Source organism: Cannabis sativa, chromosome 2 (assembly GCF_029168945.1).
Source record: "Cannabis sativa cultivar Pink pepper isolate KNU-18-1 chromosome 2, ASM2916894v1, whole genome shotgun sequence".
Classification (NCBI taxonomy): domain Eukaryota; kingdom Viridiplantae; phylum Streptophyta; class Magnoliopsida; order Rosales; family Cannabaceae; genus Cannabis; species Cannabis sativa.
The window spans coordinates 89863923-89876960 of record NC_083602.1 but is presented as its reverse complement, the minus strand read 5'-3'; the positions used below and the strand labels follow the sequence as shown (position 1 = coordinate 89876960).

The 13038-nt window shown below is 30.0% G+C and overlaps 1 protein-coding gene, 1 long non-coding RNA gene and 1 pseudogene across 3 annotated transcripts; all 3 read right to left on the bottom strand.

The window, feature by feature from the left end:
* Positions 1 to 2934: 2934 nt before the first annotated feature.
* Positions 2935 to 9904, bottom strand: LOC115719593 (ATPase 8, plasma membrane-type-like; annotated as a pseudogene).
* On the bottom strand, positions 9673 to 12404 carry LOC115719583 (uncharacterized). Of its 2 annotated transcripts, none has more exons than XM_061108913.1 (4): positions 12246 to 12404; positions 12021 to 12140; positions 10064 to 10217; positions 9673 to 9913 (listed from the first exon to the last, which is right to left on the bottom strand). In XM_061108913.1, the coding sequence occupies exons 1-3, from the start codon at positions 12387 to 12389 to the stop codon at positions 10098 to 10100; spliced, it is 384 nt and encodes a 127-aa protein (XP_060964896.1). In that variant the 5' UTR covers positions 12390 to 12404; the 3' UTR covers positions 9673 to 9913; positions 10064 to 10097. The 2 variants fall into 2 exon arrangements, with proteins under 2 accessions (XP_060964896.1, XP_060964897.1); XM_061108914.1 differs by having other exon boundaries at positions 10064 to 10214.
* On the bottom strand, positions 10320 to 12014 carry LOC133033862 (uncharacterized). Its single transcript, XR_009685919.1, has 2 exons — positions 11222 to 12014; positions 10320 to 11186 (listed from the first exon to the last, which is right to left on the bottom strand). It is a non-coding gene; the product is annotated as an uncharacterized LOC133033862 (long non-coding RNA).
* Positions 12405 to 13038: the final 634 nt, after the last annotated feature.

Sequence of the window (13038 nt, the reverse complement as noted above, 5' to 3'; positions counted from 1 at the left end):
ATAAACTTATTATCCAATCCCATGTTTTATGTTTTTGTTTTTAGCTTAATTAGTTTTATTTATTTTTTAATTTATTTTACACTTACATTTTAGTGTTTCTTTTTATTTGAAAAATTTACACCAAATACTACATTTTTTTTCAAACATTACATTTTTAATTTGACAAGAACATTTTACTTTTATACTTTTATTAATTTTTTTTTTCTTTTTTACTTATTGAAACTTCAAAATGTTTTTTTTTGTTTTTTTTTATATATTTTTTAGTTAATTTTGGCTCTCTTTTTTCTTTTCAACTTTGAAGTCAGTTGTTACTTTTTTTTTTTCTTTCTTTCGCTTATCTCTCTATTTTTTTTTTCTAATTTCTCTTTGTGTCTCTTTTTTTTTTTTAATTTTTTTTTCTCAACATAATTTTTTTCTCTTAATATATATAATAAGTGTACATTTTTATATTTCATTTTTTTTACAAAAATTAAACTTGTTTTTTTTATTTAAACTACTATTTGTTTTTTTTTTGTTAAAAACTAATTATTCCATTAAAAACAGCAGAAAAAAAAAACCTGTTTCATCAACATCATCCTGGAAAAAAAAAACAATACAAAAAATCATAATCTAAAAAGAATCCAAACTTTAAAAACTAGTTTCATCAACATTGAAAGAAACTAATAATTTCATTTAAAGAATACAAAAAATAGTTTCATCAATAAGATAATGAAAAAAATTACAATCTAAAGACGATACTAACTTTAAAAACCAGTTTCATCAATATTAAAAGAAACGAATTATTTCATTAAAAGAGGCAAAAAAAAAAAAATAGTTTCATCAATAACATAATAAAAAATACACAATGCCTAATAACTAAACTTTTACAAATTAACGATACTAAATTTAAAAACCAGTTTCGAACATATAAATTTTATATCAATACCTAATAATCAAACTTTTAACTTCATTCTTTATTTTGGCATTTAATTTTTTATTTGCTTGCTCAAAAATTAGAGTTAATTTAAACATACAATATGCAACAAATATAACAAAGAGAATCATAAATTTAAATCAAAGAGAAAAAAAAAAGAAACAAAGAAAATTAAAGAGACAAAAGTGCAATAAAAACCATAAAAGAATAACAAAAAAAAAAACAGTGGAATATGAGAAACCAGTTAGTAAAACAACCAAAATAAAAACAAACAAATAAAAACCAGTTTCTTGAAATAAATTAATAAAAAAATTGAATAAAACTCAATTATGAACAACAATAAAAAAAAATTAGTTATAAAAACTAGTTACTTAAAAAAACCAGTTATGAAAATAATAAAATAATATGTGTGTCAGAAACTGATTAATTAAAATAAAATAAAAATTGTTGTTCAAATATCATACAATAATAAAACTGGTTTTATACAAACTAAAAAATATATAATAATATCATAAAAATTGAGCGACCCCATTACAAAATAGTTAAAACCTGTGAAACCAGTTTTGACGTTATAAAAAATCATAACAAAATACAAATGTTAATAATAAAATTAATTGAAACCAGTTTCATCAGACAATCAAATAAAAACCTACACACACACAAATATACAAAAAAAAAAAAAATACTAATCACAAATATAATCAAAACAACACATAATGCCTACCAATAATTTAATAACAAAATATAAGTGTAAGTTTCCAACCTAGAAGCAAAAAATAATAAAAAAGTAACTTGAAAAAAAAATTCTAATAACATAATGAAACTATTTTTTTTATTCTTTTAATGAAATTAATAGTTTCTTTCAATGTTGATGAAACTGATTTTTAAAGTTTATATTATCTTAGATTATAATTTTTTATATTGTTTTTTCTTCAGGATGATGTTGATGAAACTGGTTTTTTTTTTTTTCCTGCTGCTTTTAATGAAATAATTAGTTTTTAACAAAAAAACAAAGAAAAAAAAATAGTAGTTTAAATAAAAAAAAAAACAAGTTTAATCTCTGTAAAAAAAAATAATATCTATAGTTGAGATCATTTTTTATTTATTTTAGTATTTTATTTTTTTAAAAAAGAAAAAATAAATAAAAAGAAACACAAATTTAAAGTTTTTTATGGCATTCCTCAAGACTTTTTCCCATATTTGTAAGTTTTTTAAAAAAATGTCATATTTAGTGTAATTAAGTTTTTATGCCATATATATCAAAACTTATCTTTATTTTCCCATATTTTTGTAAATAGCCCTTAAAAAAATAAAGGTTGTATCGTGTTTTGCCACTATTTTTAAAGAGTAAGCATGGCCCGTAAGTCCGGTATTTTTATTTTGTGCTCGAATTCGTACTGTATTTTTCTCGTACCAGTCTGCTTTTCTTAAATAGAACATCCCGTGTTCAAATCCGAGCTTGTAATTGTGCTTTACTTTTTTATATATCCATGTTATATTAAATGTGACTATATAATAAAAAATGTTATTTTTTAAAAAAATATTACAATTAAAATATAAAATCACTACACATATATCATTTATATTTTATCTCATATTAAATTAAATGTAATTATATAACATAAATTTAAATTTAAACTTATTGCATACATATATATCTAAAAAATATCTTTCTATTATTATTTTTTACTCAATCTACACATCTAAAAAAATACATTTTTATTATTACTTTCTTTTTAAACAATAAAATAAAAAATATATATATTTATGTTTCTTAAAGAAGATGTCGATACTTTTGCAATTAAAAAATATATATTTATGTTATTTTTTAAAAAAATAAAATTAAAATAGTGAATGATATTAAAAATAAAAAGTAAAATTTTACGGTTAAACTAAAATTATAATTAATAACAAATTTTAAATATTATTATATAATCTTTCCATAAATAACGTTTAAATTAAATATTTTTAAATAAAAATGATATTATTTATTGAATAACATCCACACATAAAAAAACTAATTATATAACTAAAAATATACATTAATAAAATAAAATTAAAAATCAAACTAAATATATGTACATTTCACATGCAATATTAACATAAGCATATCTCAATATACACATTAGAGCTCTTAGTTCTTTTTCATATATCGCTCTAAGCATATCTAAAATTTCCTATATCATTAAGCATAACTAAAAATAAATGACAAAATCTAAGTGAAAATTTGATCTAAAAAAATAAATAACTAAATGAAAATCCTAATAATGAAGAAAAAAAAAACTTTTTCTGAAGAATGATGACTTTTTACAAAGTGTAATTCAGCCGAATATCATCAAGCTCAAGCCCCTTGCGCATCACTACAGATTCAACGCGATCCTTCAACGTACGGTTCTCCGTCAACCTAAAAAAATCAGAATCCATATTAATATAACATTATGAACAACTTGGTAATAACTAAAATCGAGAATTGTTAAAATGTACTACTGGTACCTAACACCTTTCTCAGTGTCATACATCTATTGATGTAATTAAGTTTTGAGTCTCATAAACTTAAGAAAATAACGTTTAGGGAATATTGTTAATTAATCGTGAGACACTATTTATAGAAAGTATTGGGAAGTACTGGTGTCTAATAACAGATATATGTGTATGTTTTTGAGATTTTACCTAGCAATTTCAGCACGTATTCTGGCTTGTTCAGCAATCTCAGATAGTTCATGGTTATCGTTGTTGTAATGAGGTAATGGAGGTTGAAGACCATCAACTGTTCGTTGAGCCGATGCCCATTGAGCTTCCCTTTGGCCTCTTCCATAATCCCTCCTTGTTGTGAAAGCAATCTTAATTGGTTTTCATAAAAAAAAAAGCAAGTGATTATATTGGTGGATACATACATATTTTTTCAATAGAGAGAGAGTTAAAGAAAGAAAACCTTGCTGTGAAGCATGGTATTCCAGGCTTTGCCACTCAATGCATATCGAGTCATGAACTTGAGAACATCAAGAGGGAAGTAAGTGACAATGCTGAAAAGCCAGATCACACCAGCCCATCCCCAACCAATTCCTTGGATTTTAGCAAAACCCCAGTTTGCATACACAGCAATTAGAGTGGCCACCTGTTTGTATAAGTAGAAAAATTCATTAAAGGATGTGGGTGGCTTGTTATGTAAACTAGAAGGGAAAAAAAGAAGAGAAAGAAACTACAAACCAGTTGCGCGGCCATGAAGGCTCCAAGAAGCAAGAAACCGGGGCGTTCAACAAAAGACCAACTCCTTGAACGGGTCACAAAGATGAGTGCTTGACTAATGATGCTTACTTGAAGGTAGAGAGCTGAGTTAAGTTCAGGCAAGATCTTAAGAGGAGTTAAATGGAACTTTTCCTGCAAATAGTTGGATTTTAGAGTTTATTCTAATTGAATTGTTAGTGAAAATATTGAACTAATAGGGTATTACGTACAGAGAAAAATTCTGTGCTATGTGCAATCCAAAAGAAGAGTACAGTCATGAGAGCCATGTAGGTTCCAAGAACAATTCCAGTAGTGAAAATCTCTTTTAGTTTCCACGAGTCAGGCATAGGAGATGGTTTGACTCTGTCCTTTGAAATGGTCATGATTGTCCCATCATTCAAGATGGCAATGATCAAAACCATGAATGGTGAGAAATCAAACTTCCAAATGAGAGCTACCAACATGAATCCCAACACAATACGGATTGTAATAGAAACTGCGTAAATTGTGTAATTCTTCATCCTCTGGAAGATGGCTCGGCTTGTCAACACGGCGCTGATGATGACACTCAATCCTGGCTCTGTCAAAACAATGTCAGATGCACTTCACCGCATCAGTTGCATCAGCAACAGCTATACCAATGTCTGCCTTCTTAAGTGCCGGAGCATCATTGACACCATCTCCAGTCATACCACATATATGTTTCCTTTCTTGTAGCCTTTTAACAATCTCATACTTGTGTTCTGAAAAATATATCAAATAAGTCAATACTAGGGAATAGAAAATGCCATGAATCCTCATTATCAATAATACAATATCATTATTACCAGGGAAGACACCAGCAAATCCATCTGCATTCTCAATAAGCTCATCAATGGGAATGCCAGCAGTGGATTCATCTCTATTCTGGCCAAGGAGAAAGGATGAAGGATACATATTAGTTCCCATACCAAGTCTACGACCAGTCTCCTTTCCAATTGCAAGTTGGTCACCAGTGATCATCTTCACATTGACACCAAGCTCAAGAGCTCGGCGAATAGTCTCAGCGCTATCATGCCTTGGAGGGTCAAAGAGAGGCATCAGACCTACAAACTCCCATGGTTCTCCAGCACTCTGCTTTGTTTTCTCTAGAACAGTCTATAATTTGACATAATAAACAATCCAATCATTATGTTTCAATTGAGATAAAAGAGTCAATCAATAAAGTAACTTGTTCTTGATTTACCTGTCGTGCAACTGCCAAGGAACGAAGACCGCGTTCAGCGTACTTGTCAATGATTGCATGTGCTTTTACTTTTACTTGGCCAGTGAGATTACAAAGATCAATAATCTTGCATAGAACAGAATTGACATAGTTAGTTTCCATCAAAGCTTAGAGATAATAAAATGGTTGAACAAGAGGAGGATTTTAGCTTACTTGCTCGGGAGCACCCTTGCTGCATCTATGCCAGTTTCCATTGTTGTCAATGTAAGTGATTGCAGTGCGCTTATCCACAGGATTGAAAGGTAGAAAATGTACCTCAGTGATTCCTTCTCTTGCCTATAACACACACCAACAAGAATAAACAAGAGTTCATTGCTTCAATTCTTTATGTTTTAGGGAAAAGCCTTTAGTATTTTACCTCTTTGGGGTCACCTAACATCCCAACGATTGAAGCATCAATGGCATCTTGGTTTTCAACTCTAGAAGCTCTAGCCGCAAGCAAGACAACAGTGTCCTTATCTATGTCCTTGAACACCTAGAATTATGCAATGCATTCATTATAATAAAGGCTCAAATTATCAAATTATTTTCTTCTATAAATACTTAATTTGAGCATAATTACTCACCTCAATCAAAGACTTATCAACTGTAAGTTTGTTGAGAGTAAGAGTTCCAGTTTTATCACTACAAAGAACATCCATTCCCGCCATCTCTTCAATTGCTGTCATCCTCTTGGTTATAGCGCCTTGCTGCGAAAGACGGTGAGATCCAATAGCCATGGTTACAGACAATACTGTTGGCATAGCAATTGGGATACCACCAATGAGGAGAACCAAAATATTGTCAACACCATCTCTGTATGATCTGTGTTGAATTGCCATCCCAATGGCCTCGATCACACTTCCTATTACTATCGAGCAAATGCAGAAGTTACCAATAGCTGTCAAAACCTGATCAAACATTTCAACAATGGTGAAAATTTGTGAGTAATGATTTAAACTAACTTGACATGAGAAAAGAAAGACACTCTTACCTTTTGAAAGTGACCAACTTGATTAGTACTATCCACTAAATGAGCAGCTTTCCCAAAGAATGTGCGTACACCAGTAGCGATAACAACTGCTTCAATCTCACCCTGCTTGCAGGTGGAGCCAGAGTAGACCTGGCTGCCCGGATGCTTGGTAACAGGGAGAGACTCACCAGTAAGCGCAGATTGATCAATCTTTAAGGGATCGCCTTGTAAGAGACGAGCATCAGCAGGGACAATGTCTCCCAACTTGATACTGATAACATCTCCTGGCACCAATATTGCAGCATCTTGCTCACTCCACCTTCCATCTCTCAAAACCTTCATTTTTTCATGAAAAAAAAAAAGATTAGTATTAACTTTTTTGTGAGAAACAATACCATATTCAATCAACATTAGTTCTGTTTGGCTAAATTTCTACTTTCACTTATAGTTAAAGTATAATAACTATCTTTTTTAATGAAAATTGTTTGCATATCATAAAAAAATATCTACTTTTTAAAGACTTTTCTAATTCTAAAAGCTAAAAAAGAGTTGTTATAAGCTAAGCCAAAAAGGGCATAATATATACCTTTGTCTTGGGGGCTAGACCAGCCATGAGAGCAGCTGCAGCATTGCCTGCATTGTTTTCTTCAATGAAACTAATTGTTGAGTTGATGATAAGCAAAACAACTATACCAACAAAGTCTTGCCAATCCGGTGGTTTACCCTGTGCATGGTTAAAGAATAATCTTTGTTATGTATTTGAGAAAAAAGATACAAAAAAAGAGTAGTTTTTTTTAGTTTTTTTTCTAAGTATTTTACCCCTCCATTAGCCAAAACAATGGCCATGATAGCAGCAGATTCCATAACCCATGAGAGAGGATTCCACATAAATCCCAAGAACTTAAGCAATTTACTTTCTTTTTTCTCTTCCAACTTGTTTGGCCCAAATATTGAGACCCTCCTCTCTGCATCATCACTGCTCAAACCTTCTCTTGTTGATTTCAGCACCTCAAACACTTCCTCAATAGGAAGTCGTTCCTATAATTAGTCACACAAAATTAATACATTAAATATATGAAATTTGTCACCATTATTAATACTTATAGAGAAGCTTATGTTAGAAATCTGCAGTTTTCTAACAGAACTCAAATCAGTACAAAATGCAAAAAGTGGTATTTTTCAATTTTCTATTATTCTGCGTGTATTTTTATAAACTCACATGCAATTTTCTTACAGGCCCAACAATAAAGAGCCGAACAACCAAGTGTCAATATGGTTCGGCCCAACAAGACTCTCTCAATCATGCAAATTCAGCCCACTAAGAAAGAGATATCAGCCCAACAAACCCAAGAAAACCCTAATCAAAACCCCTATTCGCTCCTCTTTATAACAATTAATTTTTATGATACCCACTTTTATATAGATCTCTCCTATATTGGTTTTACTCACTCAACTCACGGCTTTAACCGCTACACCAAAACTCAACCCGAAACCAAGAATACAAACCCAAGAACAATATCAGAAAAATCACAAAATTAAGCCCAAATTGTTCTCTCTCTCCAAATTGAATTACACTAAATTAGAAATTAGAGTGACATTGGTGAATCATCACCAAATTGTTTAAAAAGAATAACCCAATGCAACCGAAAGAAATATTTATAATAATTTTATTAGTTAAGAGAGAGGCAAAAAGTAATATTATCCACCAAATTCATGATTATTAGAGAATATTAAAGTTGATCATTGTAACAACAGTGATAAACAACAATTCAATACAAACTCTATAACATAGCACAAATATATATTATAATTTAAAGAGTCATGAAATTGAATAATAAAGAATTTTATGAAGTCTTACCAGATCAATATTTTCGTTTTTTAATTCTTCTAACGACATATCAGAAGCACCCATGATTGCACACGTAAATTCTCAGTTTAAGTTTAATTTAATTTCTGTATTTACTATTTAGGTTTAATTGATCTGTATTTATATCATGGGAGGACACTATCATTTTTTAAATATAATTGCTTAATGTATAGGTTATTAATTTTTTTTAAATTTTTAAATAATTTCTTATAATATCTTTTTTTGTGTATCTTTTTGTTTTTTTAAGTCATTAACGACAACAATACAAAATATCTTTTATGGTTTAATCAAATCTTTATTTAAAATAAATATCAGTATAAATGAATTTTGAAAAAATTATTAATTTGCTAAATTTCGGATTTCGGTCAAATATGTGCCATTGTCACATTATAGTTAAAAAAATTTACAAAAGTATTTTCTTATTAAAAGTTAATAAATTAAAAAACTAATATAAATTAAAAAATTAAAAAAAATAAATTTTTAAATAACATAAATTAAAATTTAAACTGATTATTGTATTTATCCTTTTAAAGGATTATATTAAATATCAAATTGTTTTTGTTCACCTTTTGTCTTCTTTTTTATTTTTTGTGAAACTAGTAAACAATTTACGCTTTGCGGTGGAGGTTAAAAAAATTAAATTATACATAAAATTAATTATGTATTTTATTTGATAATAACTAAATAATAAAATTGCATCAAATTTTAAATTTATTAATTTTCCATATAAATTTTTGAAAAATATGAGAAGTCAGATGTAAATTCAAGCTAACCCGACTAAACGATTTAGAATTTTAGTGTTATATGTATCATGTTTAAGACAATAACACAGTCTATATACCGACAAAACTAAAGAAAAATTATAATTTTACAAATATTTGGCACTTATAAATATTATTGAATTTATGCTACTTACAAATTCAAAATATTTGTCACAGTACTTTACTTGATGTAATAAATAATTAAAATAATTATTCATTCATACTGATAAAAAATTAATCATTATTTTAATTTGTGATCATTACCAATTTTTAATGCATTATTATTTAAATAATATATTATATTTTTCTAAGATAACATTATTAATTTTTAATGTAATTTTTATTTCTTCATAAAAGTATTCCAAAGAAAGAGAGAGAGAGAACATAAATAGATTTGGAGAGTGGTCAGTGGTCACAATTAGTAGGTGATAGAAAAAAATTTGTGAGTTATTATTTTTAAAATTATGTGATATTTGAAAAAAAAAAAATTGCTTATAAAAAAAAAGTAATTTTAGAGTTATTATTTTTAAATTATGTGATATTTGGGTTAAAAAAATGTATGAATCACCATATTTGAAAAAAAAAAAATAGCTAATAAAAAAAAGTTTGGTTTTTTTTTAAAAAAAAAAGTAATTTTAGAGATATTTTCTAAATTATGTGATAATTGGGTTTTAAAAAGGAAAAAATTAAAAAAAAAAATGTATGAGTTATTATTTTTTATAATTATGTGATATTTGAAAAGAAAAATAGCGAAGATCAAGTAGAAGGGATCTTGGGAGTACCATCCCCAGATGGCGACTATCGCCCCCTTCATAGCAAGTCTCGGGGATGTCACCCCGAAGTAATGGCTACTACCCCCAAAGGAAGTTAAACGGTCATATCTCACCATGGGGGACCCTCATTATTAGTAACTAATTTAGGTATTCAAATCCTGCAAGAAGAACAAACAAGGGAACAGAAGGCCATATTATTATTATTAGTATAGTAAGACTTGGAAAATCAAGGTCATTGTCTCAAGATGAAAATGATTCAAAGTTAGGAATGTTGTAACATTGTATGAATGAGGAGGGTCCATACATACATTGTATATGATTGGGAATGGTATTGCACAAAATCTACCATCCGTGGGAGCTAAGATACTGGATTGCAGGTCCAAACGCCTGGTCTACACCTTTGTTCCACATTCGTGCAAGCTCCGAGCGAGCTTCCTTTCCAAATATGGGCTCTCTCACCTGCTACAAGTACCAGATTGTAACTGTTGAGTTAGCCTATACAAAGCAGAATCTACAATGTGTGATAGGATAGCACAATTGTTTGGTTCTGTGCATTGCTTAATATTCAAAAACTGGAAAGTTGATCATTTCCGGTGCATGGAATTTTTCATACAGAAGATCCTAAAAGAGAGTACATAATAAAATAGCATAGGAAAACATTGAGGCCATTCAAATTCAAAGGTCCAAACAACTCTAAATTAACACACTTTTATAATCAATACCACAGCATAAGTATGGACAAAAAAATGTCATTTTTAATCACATGCCTAGCAAAAAAGTTTGATTTCTCTCGTTGATGAATACAGCAAAAGTCATCACAGGGAGGGCTTAAAGCATCACTGCCTTTAAAGAAATATAATATCACTGATTCTACAATATCAGTCGATTAACTAATTCTTCTATTTCAAGTTTAAGACTTCTGTACTTTGAGGCAAGTACTGAAATCAGAAATAGTCAATAACAATTAAATTTAATAAAAATATCAAAACTTTACTGCAGCAGTAATAGGCCCCCAACAACTTCTTATTTATCCTAAGAGAAATGAGAGTCTTTAAGTTCATGTGTTTTTCAGAATCTTATTGCTTAGCCTTTTAATTTTATCCAGCTGAACTTATTAGTCTATAAATATCAACCCTTTGGGAGGGAGTAAAGATTCAAAAACTTGGGGTTCCTTTGGGGTTGAATTTTGGGGTGGAATAGACCAAAGCTTAGTGACACCTACAACCTCCTATTATTAACCCACATGGGTTTCTCCTTTGAAAATGGGTGTGGATATGAAGTAAAGATCAATATTTCCTCTTGAAGATGATGATCAAGCAATGGAGGAAGAAGGTGATGACGACCAAGTACTAGGTGATGACGAGGATAATACTGAAGGTGCCCATTTCTCTTCCACTTTCAATATTGAGGAAGCATTTCAACACCATGAACCTAGCCACTCTCAACATAACTTCAACACCATGAACAACCAACATCAAGCCATATGTAGGAGTACACACACAACACACGTACACATGAATTTGGTGAAAATCCTACTTTTATTGCTGACCTACAAGGTACCTAGGTCTACAGGCCTTTCACCAAAAGGAAACAAGGAGCACACCATGGCCCTTCATGATAGTGTTGCACCAATATCCATTCAACCATAACAATGTCCTTTGTATCTTAAATGCTAACTCATGGCATCATTCAATTATGTAACAACCTCTATGTTAGAATGTGTAGTTTGGAAAGTAGGATGAGGTAAGGTGTATGGTGTTAGAAGTGCTCCTTGATGAACTACACAATGCACAACTAATTTGAGCAAGTTGGGACCTACTACCGGTCAATCACCGAATTCGTTTGCAAACATAAGACACCTAAAAACGACCTTTCATGCCCATGAAGAACACTGAATTTTTAGTGATGCCTTCGCCAACCTAATGAACTCTATCTTTCAATTCAAACAAATCTGGATTCTGTTTTTTTTTTTTTTGACAAGATAATTTGAACATTTGACACTCAGAACACTCAAACTAACTTAAATGTGTTAATAATAAAGCATTTGGTCTTTCATTGATAAACGAAAACTCACGAGTTCTATCAATTCGTGACAAAGTTCAAGACATTCTTTTACCAAATCAGAACAAATCATCTTTAAATGAAATTTATAAAATTACATGAAACAAAACAAGTAAGTAACTTAATACAATCGAGTCCTAGGGTTTCATAAACCCAAACTACGACACAATACGAATAAATAAAAAGAGAAAGAGAAGAAATTACCTGAAATTGGGAGTTTAATTGAGGCTGAGTATCTGAAATGGACTTATAAATGCTTCTTCGCTGCTCGAATACTACCATTCCAGTAAATATGCTTCCGAGTGCGGCCCCCAGCAACCGCTCCTGCAAAAAACACAAACAAACGAATCAAATCAAATTGAGAAAAAGCGAAACTAAACGAAATCCGATGGATGACATGAGATGTTGAATGAAAGTTGCATGGATTACCTGAGCTAGAACGCTAATCATGATCGGCTCCTGAAGAACTTGGTTCTTCTTCGTTTCGGGGAGAGAAGGAGGAAACAAGATGGTGTAGGTGTATGTGTATAGGTGTACCTGTAGCTGATTCTGGCCCAATGGGCCTTTCTTCATAATAAGGCTCAATGGGCCTGTTTTTTATAATGAGACCCAATGGGCTATAAGTTAAAAAATGCCTCTTTTATTAATCAATTAACTAAATTTGTCTCTAATTTTATATTTATTTGAAACATACCTCTTTTTATATGTATTGTACCCAAAATATCCTGACATAAGAGAGTCACATGGAGAGTATCTTGAAGTGACAGGGACAAAATTGGTACAATGTTTAAAAAAATAGGTAAAAATGATAGACTTTAAAAAATAGGGTAAAAATAAAAGAGGACAATATAAAAAGGGCATAGAGTGTAATTTCCTCTACTCTAAATTCGTGTGTCAGCCCATATTTTTCAAAAGATAGGTCGTGTTGCTTTAAAAAAATAAAGGTGGTATCGTGTTTTGCCACTATTTTTAAAGAGTAAGCCAGCATGGCCCGTAAGTCCGGTATTTTTATGTTGTGCTCGAATTCGTACTGTATTTTTCTCGTACCAGTCTGCTTTTCTTAAATAGAACATCCCGTGTTCAAATCCGAGCTTGTAATCGTGCTTTACTTTTTTATATATCCATGTTATATTAAATGTGACTATATAATAAAAAATGTTATTTTTTAAAAAAATATTACAATTAAAATATAAAATCACTACACATATATCATTTATATTTT